Source organism: Exserohilum turcica, assembly GCF_000359705.1.
Source record: "Exserohilum turcica Et28A unplaced genomic scaffold SETTUscaffold_20, whole genome shotgun sequence".
In the NCBI taxonomy this organism is placed as follows: Eukaryota; Fungi; Ascomycota; class Dothideomycetes; order Pleosporales; family Pleosporaceae; genus Exserohilum; species Exserohilum turcicum.
The window spans coordinates 617883-632919 of NW_007360026.1; the positions used below are offsets into that span (position 1 = coordinate 617883).

The 15037-nt window shown below is 51.8% G+C and overlaps 4 protein-coding genes across 4 annotated transcripts; 1 reads left to right on the forward strand and 3 right to left on the reverse strand.

Moving 5' to 3' along the window:
• Positions 1–6619: 6619 nt before the first annotated feature.
• SETTUDRAFT_47490 (uncharacterized protein) lies at positions 6620–9420 on the reverse strand (the record flags this gene model as incomplete). The annotated part of the gene is made up of 6 exons (XM_008027736.1): positions 8496–9420; positions 8408–8447; positions 8253–8346; positions 7839–8145; positions 7518–7582; positions 6620–6719 (listed from the first exon to the last, which is right to left on the reverse strand). Exons 1-6 carry the CDS (start codon positions 9054–9056, stop codon positions 6620–6622), a joined length of 1167 nt encoding a protein of 388 aa, XP_008025927.1. The 5' UTR covers positions 9057–9420.
• A 125-nt stretch (positions 9421–9545) lies between these two features.
• Positions 9546–11246, reverse strand: SETTUDRAFT_169235 (uncharacterized protein). Its single transcript, XM_008027875.1, has 3 exons — positions 11049–11246; positions 10641–10997; positions 9546–10574 (listed from the first exon to the last, which is right to left on the reverse strand). Exons 1-3 carry the CDS (start codon positions 11140–11142, stop codon positions 10006–10008), a joined length of 1020 nt encoding a protein of 339 aa, XP_008026066.1. The 5' UTR covers positions 11143–11246; the 3' UTR covers positions 9546–10005.
• Positions 11247–11516: 270 nt separating this feature from the next.
• Positions 11517–13360, reverse strand: SETTUDRAFT_151082 (uncharacterized protein; the record flags this gene model as incomplete). Its single annotated transcript, XM_008027876.1, has 1 exon — positions 11517–13360. The coding sequence occupies one exon, from the start codon at positions 13358–13360 to the stop codon at positions 11696–11698; it is 1665 nt and encodes a 554-aa protein (XP_008026067.1). The 3' UTR covers positions 11517–11695.
• Positions 13361–13592: 232 nt separating this feature from the next.
• On the forward strand, positions 13593–14694 carry SETTUDRAFT_169238 (uncharacterized protein). Its single transcript, XM_008027877.1, has 2 exons — positions 13593–14168; positions 14219–14694. The coding sequence occupies exons 1-2, from the start codon at positions 13673–13675 to the stop codon at positions 14461–14463; spliced, it is 741 nt and encodes a 246-aa protein (XP_008026068.1). The 5' UTR covers positions 13593–13672; the 3' UTR covers positions 14464–14694.
• The last annotated feature ends 343 nt before the right edge of the window (positions 14695–15037 follow it).

Genomic DNA, 15037 nt, shown 5'->3' on the forward strand with positions numbered 1-15037 from the left:
CTTGAGCATGGCGGTTGTTTTATTTCACGTCGAGACGTGTTTCACGACTTCATCCATACTTGTTTTTTTGGCTTTGACTTGTTTCCTTGTCTCTTTTTGCATATCCGTCTGTTCGTTTGAGCAGTCGCGATTGGCTTGTTTCTGTATCTATTTGCACAGCGTAGCGAGCGTTGGGAATTTTCTTTGACGTTACACACGAAGATTGAAGATGGATATGGGTCATGTATCGAACGAGCATGACCAACGATATTGTACATGAAGGCACATGACAGCGAGGACCAACAGATTGCGCATTTTTCTTGTTTTCTATCAAGCTTGTTTTTGTTTGTCTGTCTGTCTGTCTGTCTGTCTGTTTGCAAGCGATGATGATTGACAATACTGTTGCACATGCTCTTCTCTGCACACTCTTGTTCCCTGCACACTTACTTTTCCCTACACACGACGATGACTCTTTTTACCCCCCTCGGATAACACCATGGGGGAACAGGCGGTTTGTTTTCATAATACCCCACCCTTACCGGTCCTTCTTTACCCGAGTATCATGACGATTCGGACCAAGAAAGGAATCCTTTTTTGAAAGATACCACGAGCGGCTTTTTTTCCTCTTTCTTCTTCTTCATCATCATCGTCGTTTTCGTCATCATCATATCATCATCATCAATTTTTTTTATTTAATTAACGCATTTCGTCTGTTTTGGGGGCCGAAACTTTCAACCAGCTGGCACAAATACGGCGGCCGTTTCTGCGACCCGTGGTCACAGCGGATATGTGTTTGCCAGGCTTCATTGGTCGGCAGTGAGGCCGGGATCTTTCCTTGACACTCTTTGTTCCCATCACCTTTTGTACCTTGGGCTCATTTCCACGCCATGCCATGCCATGCCATTCCTTCCCCCCCCCCCCTCGCTCCATCGCCCGATGATGATGATCCCTCTTTTTTTTGGTGATTCGATTGGAGAGCTTGCTCATTACTTGACTTGATCGAGTCAGTTTACAGTCTTCCCTTTGCCACTTTGAGTCTATCGTCGTCGTGTATGGTCTTGACTCTTGCCCGTTTGTTCTTTCTCCGTGGCCCACCCTCCATTCCATCCATCCAACCAACCATTGAGCTGTGTGTATGTGTGTGGTTTTTTTTTAAAAAAAAACTCAGCGCTTACCTCGCTGTGATTTGTGATTGTGCGCACCCCTCCCACAGTACCCTCCCCACGCTACACCACACTACCCGTGTCTGTGTCTGTGTCCATGTCTGTGTCCGTGTCTGTGTCCGTGTCCGTGTCCGTGTCCGTGTCCCTTCATGCATCAACTGGCTCTGGCACTGGCACTGGCACTGGCTCTACGTAGGCATACCGACGTCGTCCCACAGCTCCTCTTCTCGGCTCAACACCCGAAAGAACGAGAATGAGAAACGAGGCATCTTACGATAATAGGGATAGGAAGTGGGGAAAAAAAAACAGGGTCGGAACCCTTTGTGCGCCTTGTGTGCTGTGCTGTACTTGTGGTGTGTGTGTGTGTGTATGTGTGTGTTGTACTGGCTGTGTGTGTGTCGTGATGCGAAACTAACCAACTAACCAACTGGGTCTGTCTAACGAGTTCTCTTCCGTTCTCTCTCTCCGTGTGTGTGTGTGTGTACTGTATCTGCCGTCCCTCCCTCCATCTTACACCCATCCTCACCCCCCCACATTCACTTACTTACTTACTTACTCACTCACTTACTCCCCCTCAAATACCTAATTGGCTAAATCCTTTACCTTGGCTAAACATTCTCCCTTCTATATACATACATACATACATACATACATACATACATACATACATACATACATACATACATACATACACCGAAGATTCCCCCGACGCAAGACAAAGGAAAGTCCTCCCCCCCCCACCAAAAAAGGGCCACATGCAAACGCACGGGTCGATCCTTTTTTTTTTGCTCGGAGGGAGGGAGGGGGCAAGTGGAATGGCCGAGGCGGGGGCAAAAGTTAGTTGGTTAGCTGGTGTGAAGTGGGGGGGTAGAGGTGGGGTGGGGTGAGCAGCGGAGGGTCAGATGGGTGTACTGGGACGGATGCAACGGAGACGGAGACGGGGGGGGGATAGCATGGAGTGGGATGGGGGAAACCCAAAAAAAGGCGGTTAGCATTTTCAATCGCATAGTTTTGTATCGTGTGTTGTTCTGTATGTTAGTCTGGTGTTAGTCTGGTGTCGGTGTTGGTGTTGCGTGTTGCGTGTTGCGTGGTGCTATTGTGTGTTGTGGTATCGTGGTTAGTAGTTAGTGGTGTTGGTGTCGCGTGAAAAGGCTGGGTGTTGTGTTGTATGTGGGAAACGGGAACGCGGCTTTGTAGTAGAACAACAACAACAACAACCACAATAACAACACATACTTGGAACACTTTGGACGTACGCGCACACACGTACGCATAGAGAAAAGTAGGTTAAGTAGGTAAAGGTAGTAGGTGAATTCAATTCATGAATGTATCTGTATTATGCATTATTATCTATCTGCTTTGTTTAAAGCGTGTGGTTCGTGTCGCTTTTTTTTCTTCTCTCGCTCTTTTTTTAATTCGCATTCGCATTTTGACTAGTATAGAGAAGAAAGAAAAAAAAGGCTTAGATGAATGGTAATATTACATGAATGATAATATTAAATGAATGATAATACTAATAATGGACGAGAAATAAGGACAATGGACAAGCTATCCTAGCTATACCACCCCCCCCCCCATTACCTAAGAATCCCCATGACCACACGGAAGAACAAACAAGGACCTAGCTCGCTCGCTCGTGTGATCGCTCGTTAAGCGATTCTGCCGCGGCTTGCCCTCTGCGTTTCCTTGTTTGTCCTTGTCGTCGCCTCTGCGGCGGATGCAGCATGCAGTATGCAGATGCGGATACACGGATGCATACATGGACTAGAGTAATAACATGTTGATTGCCGCGTCTTGCATGCTTTTCTTTTTGCCCGTGCCCATGCCCGTGCTCATTTTGCCACCATGTATGTATCGATGGATGTACATAACACATGGGTGGTACGGGTACGGGTACGGGTACGGGTGGGCGGTAGTGCCATCAGCTAGCCAGCCATGCTTGGTGCTGGTGCTGGTGCTGGTGTTGGGGCTGGGGGCGCTGCAGCTGAGCAGGGCTGGAGCCGCTTGTCGCGTATCCGAAGAAATTTCCCACACTGTTGGCATGCTACGGCGAGAGGTAGTTGGTTTGAGAGCCACGGCAGCTGTGGCATCATCTTCTTGGTTATCGGGCCATGGATGGACGCGTCTGTGTTTTAGGTGTTGGTCTTGCAAGCGCATGAGGAGCATGGCGATAACGTTGACGAGTGAGGCGCAGCACCGAGATGGAGAGATGAAAAGCTGCTATTGGCTTGTGCACTTTGGCACGAGGGGGGATTTTCTCTCGTGCAGCCCTCTCCCAGCCAGTCATTTGGTTTTTGCATCTTGGCGAGGTGGTTTGAGGGTTGATTTCTCCGTGACATGAGAGCGGGTGAGTGGGTGAGGGAGACTTTGGTACCGCGGACCATGGAATCGCAGAGAAGTCTGCACGCTGCAAAAGGATACCGGGATTTCCTTGTAGGTGTAGGCCATGAGTAGAGCCCGCCCCCACACAGCCTCTTGTTACGTCACAAAAGACATGGCGCATCTGCCCATTTCCTCATGACTAAGAAAACAAGGGGGTATCTTCAGACCCAGCAAGGAGGTAGAGAGTCTTGCATACTGCGCCGTTGACCTGCTCGCTCAGGAAGAGCTGCGTGGAAGGGCTGAGTGGGGCTGCAGCACGACAACAACGACAACAACAACAGCATCAAGCATGGGAACGAAGATGGGGAAAGCGTTCCGCCAACATGGCCATGGCATTCTCGCACGCGGCCTGTCTTGCGTCTTGCGTCTTGCACAGATTCCCCACCCACACCCACACCCTTACATACCTTACCCCACCCTACCCACTCAACTTGCCTACCAGAAAAACACACACGCTCATACTCTCACATAGACAGCCGTATATACGCATGTATGCACGCACGCACGCACGTCCACATACACAGACATACACACAGACATGTGTAGATCCAAACGGGCGCTCTAAGAAAAAAAACCAACTTCTTTCCTATCTACCACACATGTCCATGCATACATGCATGTATGTATGTATCTGCCCACACACACACACACACACACACCTCTACTACACCGAAATACCAAAAAAAAGAAGAAGAATCAAATCGAGGGAAAGAAAAAAAAAGCTCTTCGACTCACACACACACACTAACAAAACAGCCCAGGACCAAAAACTTGTGCGTGCAGCAGCAGCAGCAGCAGCAGCCGAACTAACCCAGACCCCCCACAATTCTGAAACAAGCTACAAGATGCAAGCTAAGCTGCTAATTACAGTAAGTAAGTATGTTAGCCCATGCCCATGTATGTGCATATGCATACATAAGCCGAACCCCCCTCTCTAAAAAAAGAAAACGCAAACTAAAAACGCGGGAAAAAAAATTGAAAAAAAAAGGCCCATATGCCCGCCATCTTACTTGCTGCTACTACTACTAATACTACTGCTGCATAACCATCGGTATTATGCGGGCACTAGGAAGTAAGTAAGTAAGAAAGTAAGTAAGTAAGAAAGTAAGTAAGTAAGAAAGTAAAGTAAAGTAAACAACATGTACATGTATGGTGCACAGACTAGTAGTATTAGTTGGTATTGGTTGGCATTGGAGGGATGGCAAGTAAGTAAGTAAGCACGGCTCCATCCGCACCCCCCCCATGCGTAAAGTAAGAAAGAAAATAAAGACAAAGCTCGGAAACATGGACTTTTGTTGCTAGTCTAGTGAAGTATATGTATATATTTAGCAAGAGAGATGGAAAAGACAGTTTACATGCAAGTTTTGATTACAGAGTATGTATTATACTACCACTACACACACACACACACACACACACAAACCTACAATCATATCCATCCATCCATCCATACATACATACATACATACACACATAGATGAATAGATACATAGAACCAATACACCCAAGAAGCCACCCGCGCATCTACACATACACATACACATACACATACACATACACATACACATACACGAGGACAAACCCGCTAGAACAAAAAAAACCACCACCCATACAATCCGGCCGAGAAAGCGCAAAAAAAAAATAATAAGAATAAGAATAAGAATAATATCCATCTAAGTACCGGCGTATACGTACACAAGTCAACCAGCCAGCCAGCCAGCCAAGCCAAGCCAGCCAAGCCAGCCAAGCCAAGGCCGAGTTAATTACATACTTTAGACCCAAGGACTTAGCTTGAGGTCTTAGTCTGCAAAAAAAAATAAAAAAAATAAGGGCCCTTAGTTCCATGTAAGTAAGTAAGTAAGTAAGTAATTTATATCACCCTCGTGTAATGTAATATATAACCGCCACCGCCACCGCCGCCGCCGCCGAACCCGCGCTAGTGATTGCGCGGCTAGTTAGTAGGGTCATGGGATAACTACGTAGGTTTGTTCTGCGAGAGAATCGTTGCTCGGTAGGGTATGTGCGTGCGTGCGTGCGTGCGTGCGTGTGTCTGTGTGTGGCTTGTTTACATGTACAGTACAGTACATACTTCGGCAGCCATGTCATGTACATGTACGTATGCATGGATCACCTGTTTTGTTTTTGTTTTGATTTCAACACTTAAAACCCTTCTTTTATACCTCCATTCCATGTACCTCATCGTAATGTACCTTTGATCGTATGTTTCATGGGGGGGGGGCAGGGAAAACCAGAACATGTGACCTTTGGGATTTGTTGTTCCTTTTTTTGTTTTTGGTTTGTTTGGCGCCATGCCTAGTGTGGTGTCGTGAGATGTGAATATCGGGAGATTCTGACAGAAACTTGTTGGGCTTGTTGAACCTAGTGTTGAGGCCCTTTTGTTTGTACATGGGTTGTGTGGTTTTTGTTGGACGACGATAACACCGACGGTTTGCTAAAGTAGATTTACTACCACTTGTCGCCGAGGTGTGCACTGTAATACCGCGTTACTCATACACCAACACATGGCTTCTCCAAGACCCCAAGTGCACACATAGTTTGGTTGGAAAGCGTATCAAACAATAGTCTGTATACGTCGTAAGAGACTAGTGCAATCCTTATTTTCCGGGGCCAAGATCCCAGACGGTGTGATCTGCCACGGCTCTTCAGCAAATGCACATGATCGGAGCAAAAGACCTGGGGGAAAAAAAGGAATAAGATAAAGCTCGCAACCATGATAGGATACACGCAAAACAATAGTTTGGAATAATTCAAGAAAACTTGCCTGCCGAGAAAAAGCAACAGGATGCTCTCGCTTCCCCACGGGAAAGAAGACGCAAGGCGTCTCTCCTCACACGACACTACCTCATGACTTCCGGAATAGGCTGTGTCGACTAGTCGGGCCGCTTCGAGCTAAAACGAGACGCTACAAGGCCGTTACTTTGGATTGTACTTGTCTTTCCAGATCCTATTGGGGCACACTAGTCAGCACATGGTCATCCTCACTAATCCCACTTGTCCGGCGATGCATGTAGAGACATGGTCCAGCCCCGAGGGTAGAGGCGCGGCAGGTGGCAACAACGGACGGGATGCCGAAGCTACTGCAGCCTAGCAAGGCCAGGATCCAGATGGAGGTCAAGAGGGTCGCCGTCGTTGTCGTTGTCGTCGTCGTTGTCGTCGCCGTCGTCCATCCCGAGGCTGCCGGCATTGTCGCGATAGCCGTCGTAGCACGTCTCCCCCCGTTGCTCTTTCAGCAGCAGCACCGCGCCCGCACGGCCGCGACAGCAACGTCTACTACTGTCGCGCCATTATGCATCCCAATCTCCAGCCTGCCATGATTGCTGCAATCATCTGACGGGTGCTCCACACACACTTTGACGTGCTGAACGCCGTCATCGGCTACACCCTCCCACGCTCCCGCTTATGCTTACTCCGGAACCGAGGCCAGCGACACGCTGCCACGTGTAGCGCCGTCGACAGGCGTGTGTGCACCATGCACCCAGTGCACTGGGTGTGGAGGCATGCGGCGTCCACTTCGGACATGGGAGAGTCATGGCTGCACCAAACGGGTAGCGTCGTACCGATGAACAATTTTTCTGCTTTGCGGATGCGATCATGTGTGCGTAGCGGGGAACGGGCAGAAGGCGTGACAGGTCGTGCTGCGGGTGAGGGCGAGGGCCGTTCAGCGTCTGCATCGACTAAGCGAGGGGACTGTCAAAACCGAGCGTCCATGGCCAATCGACTCGGCTTGGCGGCGACGAGCTCAAACTGCCTGGCCGAAACCGTCCATAGTGCCGTGGGTTGCATTGTTGGATCGTGGCTGGCTGTTCCAGTGGCTTGGTGTTGAGCAAGATGGACAATGCAACATCGGCTGCGACGGCGTCGCCCGAGTCAATGCCATGGCTGCTCGTCGTGGTGTCTCGCATGGCTGCTCCTCGGACGCCCGCAATGGATCCTCTGGGCCGTGCAAACAGTGACGAAAGTGGTCCGACTTACCATGAATTGCCTAACGTCTTGTTGCCCTTGGACTCTGCGAGGCGCAGGAATTGAGCCGCCTTGAACTGGAGACGAGGCGCAGTCAGCATACATCCGCATCAGCCGAACACCTACTGCTGCCCAAACAGTGAGGCGGGACAAAGGGGGACGCCGTGTCTCAGTCGACATGGCGCATGATGGCCGTGGTCGAGGCTGTACAGCTTCCACGCTGACGCCTGGCTTCGCCATTGCACCGTAACGTCTAGACCACTCGCCATGGACCGGTCAAGCAGACATGCGACTGTGATCAAACCGCGGCCGCATGCTTGGAGGCTTGCTTACCTTGTCCTTCTTCGTGCCGAAGCCCTCGATATAGCACCAGGCTACTTCGTTCATCGCATCCGTATCGCCCAGGTTGGCAGCCGTCTCGTAATATTGCTTCGCAGCCGAGGGGTCTTTTTTGATACCCCAGCCATTGCGGAAGCAGTTGGCCAACTCATACATGGCCAGCACAAGCTCGCCTTTGGCGGCACCACCCTTCTTCATGCCGGCACCAAGGGCTAGCTTCTCAACCTCAGCACTGTTGGATGCTGCCATGGACAAGTAGTACACGGCTTGTTCTTGATTCGATTCACAACCCCAGCCATGGCTAATGCATGTTAGTAATGTATCAGGCCGAATTCAGGGCAGCTTTGCGAGAGAGGTTGATTGGGAATATCAGATTTACACTTGGGCAAGGGGAGAGAGCGGGCTTACCGCAAGGCCAGGCCGTAGAGCACCTGCGCCAGAGCATTATTCGGGCCCGTGGGCTCAGCAAGCCTGCCGAACAGGGAAGTTGATGCTTCAAGATCTTGCATGTCTTGTCAGCTTCATTGCAAAGAAAAAAAAACTCGGCTTGTGCGACTACTCACCTCCATCCTCATGTAGCCGGATAGCCTTCTGTATGGTCTCCTATGCCACGCTTAGACCAACTCTTGTCCTCCTCGTAGTTATGCGTACCTCGTCAGCCGGAGCACCAACCGTTGCACTGCAACTTCTAGGGCTCGGTGATGGCCCTTGTGACGTTGGGCTCATAGGCTCGTGGCGTGGCGTCGTGGGCTGGCTAGAGGCATGTTGCAGGCCTGCTGTAACCAGCACCGTAGCCCTTTTTTCCCACCTGGCCTCTTCCTCCTCTGTTCGTGCCACCCCGTCGCCCCCCACTTCTGGAAGATTGTCCGGCACATTTGCTGAGCTCCTCGAACTGCTGCGCTTGAACTGGAATATATCGCCTCGCTTCTCACGAGGCTGCTCGCCGCCCGACGTGGACCCCTGCGACGAAGCATTGCTACGGCTTCGAAATCTACCGAATTTGCCTCGCGGCTCCGGAGACAAGAGTGGGCTCTCGTGCGCAGGGTCGCCGGGAAAGCTGGGGGGCTCGATCGTCTCTCGCGACGTTGTCGTGGTGCGCACAAACTGGAACGAGGGCACATTGGGAGAAAGCGTGGCGCCGGTGGGAGACGTGGGCGTGGTGGCCTCGTCCCGTATCTTGTCCTTCTTTTTCAACAAGTCTTTAAGCGTCATTTTGGTGCGCAACGGGGCTTGGGCGTTGAGCTCTGCGTTGCCAGCGTAGGCACAAAGGGGTTACGCGGCAGGAGCCCTAAGGTGTTGGAGAGTAACTTGGCCAAACGTGGAACGCGCGCGCGCTGCTTGGACGCTATTCAATCTCGAGGGTCGTCTTATATCTTCGCAGAGTCATCCTAAATGTGGCAGAGCTCATGGTCCTGGCTGTCGAATGCTACGGCAGGCTCGTTTGACGGTACGACAGAGGCCAAGCGTAGTTCCAGCCCGTCTCAGCCTCCACCGCGTGTTGCCCCTGTCAGATCCAATGGGGCTACTCTACGCGCCGGGCGTTGGTGCCTACCACCCAATTTGCTTCGGAGCGGGCCCAGCATATTACATATTTTGCTTCTATATATGTATGCAAGTAATCACAGCATTCGTAGCATTCACGGCACTTCACAGCGAGGCCTGGGGCTCTCTTTTTTTTTTTACAAATTTCAATTGTTTTTTCTCATTACATGCGTTTTTCTTCTTCTTTTTTCGGTCTCTTTCGCATATGCACATACAGTATCATGGAGAGTAGAACCCTACCAAGCAGCAAGCCAACACCGACTTTGACATGTTCTGCGTAGGATAAACTACGCATGTACATTCGCCTGCGGTTGTGCCGTATGCTTGCAATGTTGATGGGGCAGCAGCCCGGAATAGAAACAACGAAATGACAGAAGTAGGAAATTGCAAGAAGGGGTATCACTGAAAAGAACCCTGAACGCCATGGCCGTAGAAGCACTGGACCTTCAACAGTCAAGATAAGCTAAAAGGCAACCAGGTCGAGAACCTAATAGGTTAGGAGGCTTGTAGACATTGCAACTTGAAATAAGAAAATTAGGCGGAACTATGACGAGAAATGAGTAGGGAGAAACATACCAGTGTCCGGAAATCACCAGACCAGCCGGTGGCCTGGCAATGCTCACTGGTCCACATCGAAGGGAACAAAATCTGCCTGCTGGGTAAACTGATGAGGTTTCTGGTCATCACCAATCCTTGGCATGATGCGCTCCGGGTTATCCTCGGTGGTATCCATCTTGTCCTCGGGCGCACGGGAACGGTCAGCCTGGTTGGACGAAGGAGAGCGTACGGGTGAAGAGGGACGAGTCGTCTTTCTCATTCGAGAGGCGCGGTGGACGTGGCCCAGACGACAGTCGTTGCCGTAGCGACAAGTACCCGTGTTGGCAAAACCGGGACACTCATGTGCATGTAGCTCGGCGCATCTATCTCCCTTACCACAGTAGCCCAAGGTTCCAAATGCTTCGCAGTTGGGCGCAGTGGGATTGATGCGAACATGAGCGAAGCGGCAATCGTCGTTGTTGCATCGGCCAGCCTGGAAATGGAGGCAAGTAGGCGCGTTGTGGGGTGAGGCATCGTGCGACAAAGAGCACAAATCCCCCATGGTACAAGAATCCTTGTAGAACCAGCGCTTGCACACAGCCTGCTTGTCCGGATCGTGCAGGTAAGGACAGCCGTGGCGGGGACAGACGCCTGTAAACGGGTTAGAAGCGCACCACAATAAAAGGACATGTCGAAAGTGTCGTTGCGTTGAAATACCTGTGGAAGTGAACGTGCGGCAGAGTTTCTTAAGCTCGGTTTGGGGGCGCTCGCTCATCATCGCGGTCTTGTTGAGTAGCTGCTTCGGCAGGCCCTCGGTGTCGCTCCCCTCGCGAGACTCGTTCGGAGTCTCGGTGGGGGTGAAGGTGGCCGAGTTGTGCGTGAACTTGTGTGTATTGTGCGAGCGGTGATACGGATGGTAAGAGCCGCGATCAGGACCATGGCTGTAGCCGCCGCGCTTCCGATAAGATGCGTTGTAGTAGTTGCCGGCAGCACTGCGAAAGCCGGGGCTGGGATAACCTTTGGACTGTGCGTTTTCGCGCTCCTCTTTCTCTTTCTTGAGGCGCGCAATATAGCCTGACATGACACCGTCAACATGTTGCGCTTAACGCCTCTTCTTCCACCTACTCTTGAGCTCCGCGAATGCGCGTATGCGTTCTTCCGGTGAGGTCATCGCAGCGATCTGCTCCTGCGAGTACGGAGGCGGGCCCGGCGACGCCATGCTGCTGTCTGCTGATCTGGAAATCTGTGACTGGATGCTCTCTGTTAGTAATGCGCTATACACAGTGCAGTCCCGCCGTGTTGTCGTCGCAAGTTCTCGTCGAGTGTGACTGCGAGGCGAGAGGATGGTTTGGCAAAGGAGGCGGCGGGGCAACAAAGAAAGTGTTAAGTCCAAGGTGAGGCAGCATCGTTACTTGGCAGGGTCCACGTCACGTGGCGGTTTCATCGTACCAGAGTGACGTACAGTGAATCCTTTGTTCACAAATCAGCCGGTGATGGTGACAACCCAGGTGTGAATTCGAGTCAAGATTGGCTGCAGACATGTCCTCATGCCAAGCACGAGAGACATGAAGGACACTAAAGTGTCTTGGTATAGAATAATTCAAATCTAGTAACGCCTACATTCAGGGAGAGCGTGCTGCCCTGCTCCATAACGCCGTAACAATGCTGTGACCCTGGACGCCATTGCAATGTCACGCAATTCCCTCATGAACCAATACCGAATGCTTGTGCCGCGCTGCCGGCGCAAGCTTACAACAATAATACCCTACATATTACTCATCCGCCTCCTCGTTTAGCTGCTTACGCTTGATAGCGAGATCCGCCTTTTGCTTGTCGATTTGCGTCTGTACACGCTTCTTGAAGAGGACGTTGGTCTGTCTGTCGCGCTGCTCGGTACTCTGAACGATGGCCTTTTCCAGCTCTGCGATTTCGGCTCTGAGCTGTTCTTGACGCTGCTCCTCCGCCGCCGCAGCTTCATCGACTTCGTCGCCATCGTCAGAGTCGGCGTCGTCATCGTCATCGTCATCGTCAGCAGAAGTGGCTGCCGCTGGCGTAGAAGCCGCAGTCTCGGGCTCAATGTGGCCACTATGACCGAGAGCGTGCATAGCGACGTCATGAGCAGTGGTGGGAGTGCCAACCTGTTCGACTTCGACGTTGCTCGAGTTGGCAAGCAATGCATTCAGTTGCTCATTGTCGCCTGTGAACTCGACTTCATCGTCCATGAGTCCTTGGGCAAGCATCTGCTCGAGATCGTTGGCGTCCATCTCTTCGGCCTGCTCAACGTCGACCATTTCCTCGTCGGCCTCTTCTTCCGAGCTGGACTCTTCCTCCGAGCTCTCTGCATCGCTTTCCACCATCTCGTACTTTGCGGACACTGCGTTGGCGTCTTCGTTTAGTAGCCGGTTCAATTCTGCTTCGGCTCGCTCTACATCAATGTATGATTTGCGAGGGCGAAACCTCCGTTTGCGAGCCCATTTCATGGGTGGTGTCAGACCGTGGGGGTATCGATGTGTATCTGGCGAGATGTAGGATGGTAAAGGATACTTTTTCGCCTCTTCCTCGTTCTTAACTTCGTCCAAGACCAAGAGCATCTGGCACACGTCGGCTGTTTTTACCCAGTCCTTCTTGTTCCAACTCTTCAGAGACTCAATAACGGCAGGAAGCTCAACCATGGTTGCTGCATACATGCGGCTCTGTATGGTGAGCATGGCGCGGCGGCCCTCGCGGTCAAAGAATCGGAAGTGCACGCCGGGGCCTCCTTGTGACATGCTCTTGCCGATGGTCTTTTCTTCGATAGACTTGCGCAGTAAGTCGCAGTCTGGTCCAGGCTTCATCCGCAACACAAACTGAGACTCGATGGCCGGGTCGACTTCCGCCTCCTCTGCCTCACTGTCATAGCCAACACCGTACGGTCTCACTGGCGGCTTTCCTGCGCCCTTGACCTTGAGGATTGCTGTACTTCGTCCTGGAATAGCCGTGTTCATACTGCCCTTTGGCTTGATGGACAGCTTGATCGACTGAGTGCGATTGTGTGCTTTGAGTAGAGGCGGCGGCTGCTCGACTGCGGTAAGATTGTCGTCTTCGTCGGTATCGTTGGCCATGGCGAGGCTCTTTGCAGTGGGCTTTGGCTTGCGCTTAGCGGCCGGTGAGTCGAAATCTTCGCCCTCGTCGCGCGCCCGCTTCTTAGGCCCGAGCAGCTTTCCTGGGGGAATGACATTGCCGCTCTCGTCGACTTTGGGCTTCTTGGTGTACTTGCGCTTAACTTTGTTCACGTCGCCAGTCTGTCCGTCGGCGGGCTCGCTAGGGGCAGCCACGGCGGGTTTGAATTTGAGCTTCAGGCCGGGCTTTGGCGCAGGCGGTGCGGACGCGTCGGATGGGGGAGGGCCTGCGGGCGCATCGCTAGGAGGGGCGTCGGGGTTCTTGAGTTTGAGCTTCATCTTGGGCGGCGGCGCGGACTATCTGGACGGGGCTTATGACGGGAACCGAGCCTGCGCCTGCGGGCGCGACATTTGCAAGAATGTGCAACTGTGTGCAGGCTGGGCATGGGTCGACGGGCGATGGTGGTGATGCATCCAGGGCCGTCTTGGCGCGCGCAACGATGAAAGGCCAAAGCTTCCAAACCGCGTACCTTCACTTTATCCAACGCCCACTCTCCACTCAGCCAGACCACGATGCGCCTGCTGTTCCCACCATAACAGCGCCTCGCAACCGGACCTCTGCATCTACCCATCCCCTACACACGTGCAAGCATGTCCCAAAACGATCTCTTCCTCAGTCTGCTGCGGCCCGCCGTCCTCCACATTCTGCGCGCGACCGGCTTCCAACATGGCAAACCCTCGGCCGTCGATACCATTGTAGACCTCACGGCGCGATACCTGTCCGTCTTGGCTGAGCGCACAGCCTACAATGCCTTTTCGAATCACAACGACCTCACACCAACCATTACCGACGTGCGCATGGCCATGCAAGATTGCGCGCTGCTCGTGCCGACCATGACGGCGGGAGAGGAGTTATGGAAGGAGATACTGCGGAAGCCGCTCGACGAATACAATTCCGAGACGGGCGCACGCCAAAACGAAGCGGCGCGGCGCGATGCCGAAGATACCGCAGATGTCACGGAATTCATTGAATGGGTCAAGGGGGAGCAGAACAAGGAGATTCGGCGCATCGCAGGCACATACAAGCCGGTCCCGACGAATCCCACTGAGCAGCTTGACCAGGAGGAAATGGAGGATTATCTCAACAGTACGTCCAGGGTTTGTGTAATACCGGTGGAAATGCTAATTGCGTCGCAGCCCTCATGAAGAAGCACAGCAAAACTGGAGTCGAATCGCGCTTTCAAGGAACAGTCTTGGGAGTACCAGCCGAGGCAAAAGCGATCAAGATTGAAGGAGGCGCCGCCGACTCGATAGAAGAATGGTGTCGCAAAACCCGCGAACGGGCAGCAAAGGCAGCGGAATCAAAACAGGAGACCCGCGAACCCCTGAATCACGTCGATACAAGAGAGCCTTCGGAAGACGTACTCATGGAGATGGATTAATGGTCATCAGTTGATTGTGCAAGCATAGCGAAGGCGTTGGGTCACATCATTTTCAGGCGTTATGGAATCGAGGGTTTAAAGCAGATGAGCGCGTTCATGGCATTGCCATGTTATCCCCATCAGACACGTTGGAATGGATTTCTTGAGTAAGTGCTCTGCACGGCACAGTGCTCATTTTGCACTACCAATCATCAAGTACATGCAATTGATATAGCAAAGAGAGACAGAAATACTAGCCATTATTATTATTGTTCCATTAGAGTCTAGTGAGCTCGAGGCTATGTAAGACTTTGGCCGAGGCCGTTCTAACTAGATTTATTTACAAATACGAGTTTGTGCTTGAAGTGTGTCTGTGGTGCTTCGGCCTTTGTCTAGGTAAGCGATAGCTATCGCTTACTAGACGCCTAGTGCTAAAGAGCATTTTGATAACAGAAAGAGATGTTAGAAAGCAAAGCAATCCTCTAGCGGGCTCTTTAGGGATAAAAGAAAAAGTTTCGACTTAGGTAGTTTAATGAGTAACTCTCTCGTTCATTTTTAATGAGTCTTCATCTCAAGTTTTAGTGAGGTAACTCTC

Coding starts and splice junctions, on each gene's coding strand:
- SETTUDRAFT_169235 (XM_008027875.1), bottom strand. CDS start 11,142: ATGGCGTCGCCGGGCCCGCCTCCGTACTCGCAGGAGCAGATCGCTGCG. Junction 10,998..11,048: donor CGCATTCGCGGAGCTCAAGA/GTAGGTGGAAGA, acceptor GTGTCATGTCAG/GCTATATTGCGCGCCTCAAG. Junction 10,575..10,640: donor CCGCACGTTCACTTCCACAG/GTATTTCAACGC, acceptor ACCCGTTTACAG/GCGTCTGTCCCCGCCACGGC.
- SETTUDRAFT_169238 (XM_008027877.1), top strand. CDS start 13,673: ATGTCCCAAAACGATCTCTTCCTCAGTCTGCTGCGGCCCGCCGTCCTC. Junction 14,169..14,218: donor AATGGAGGATTATCTCAACA/GTACGTCCAGGG, acceptor ATTGCGTCGCAG/CCCTCATGAAGAAGCACAGC.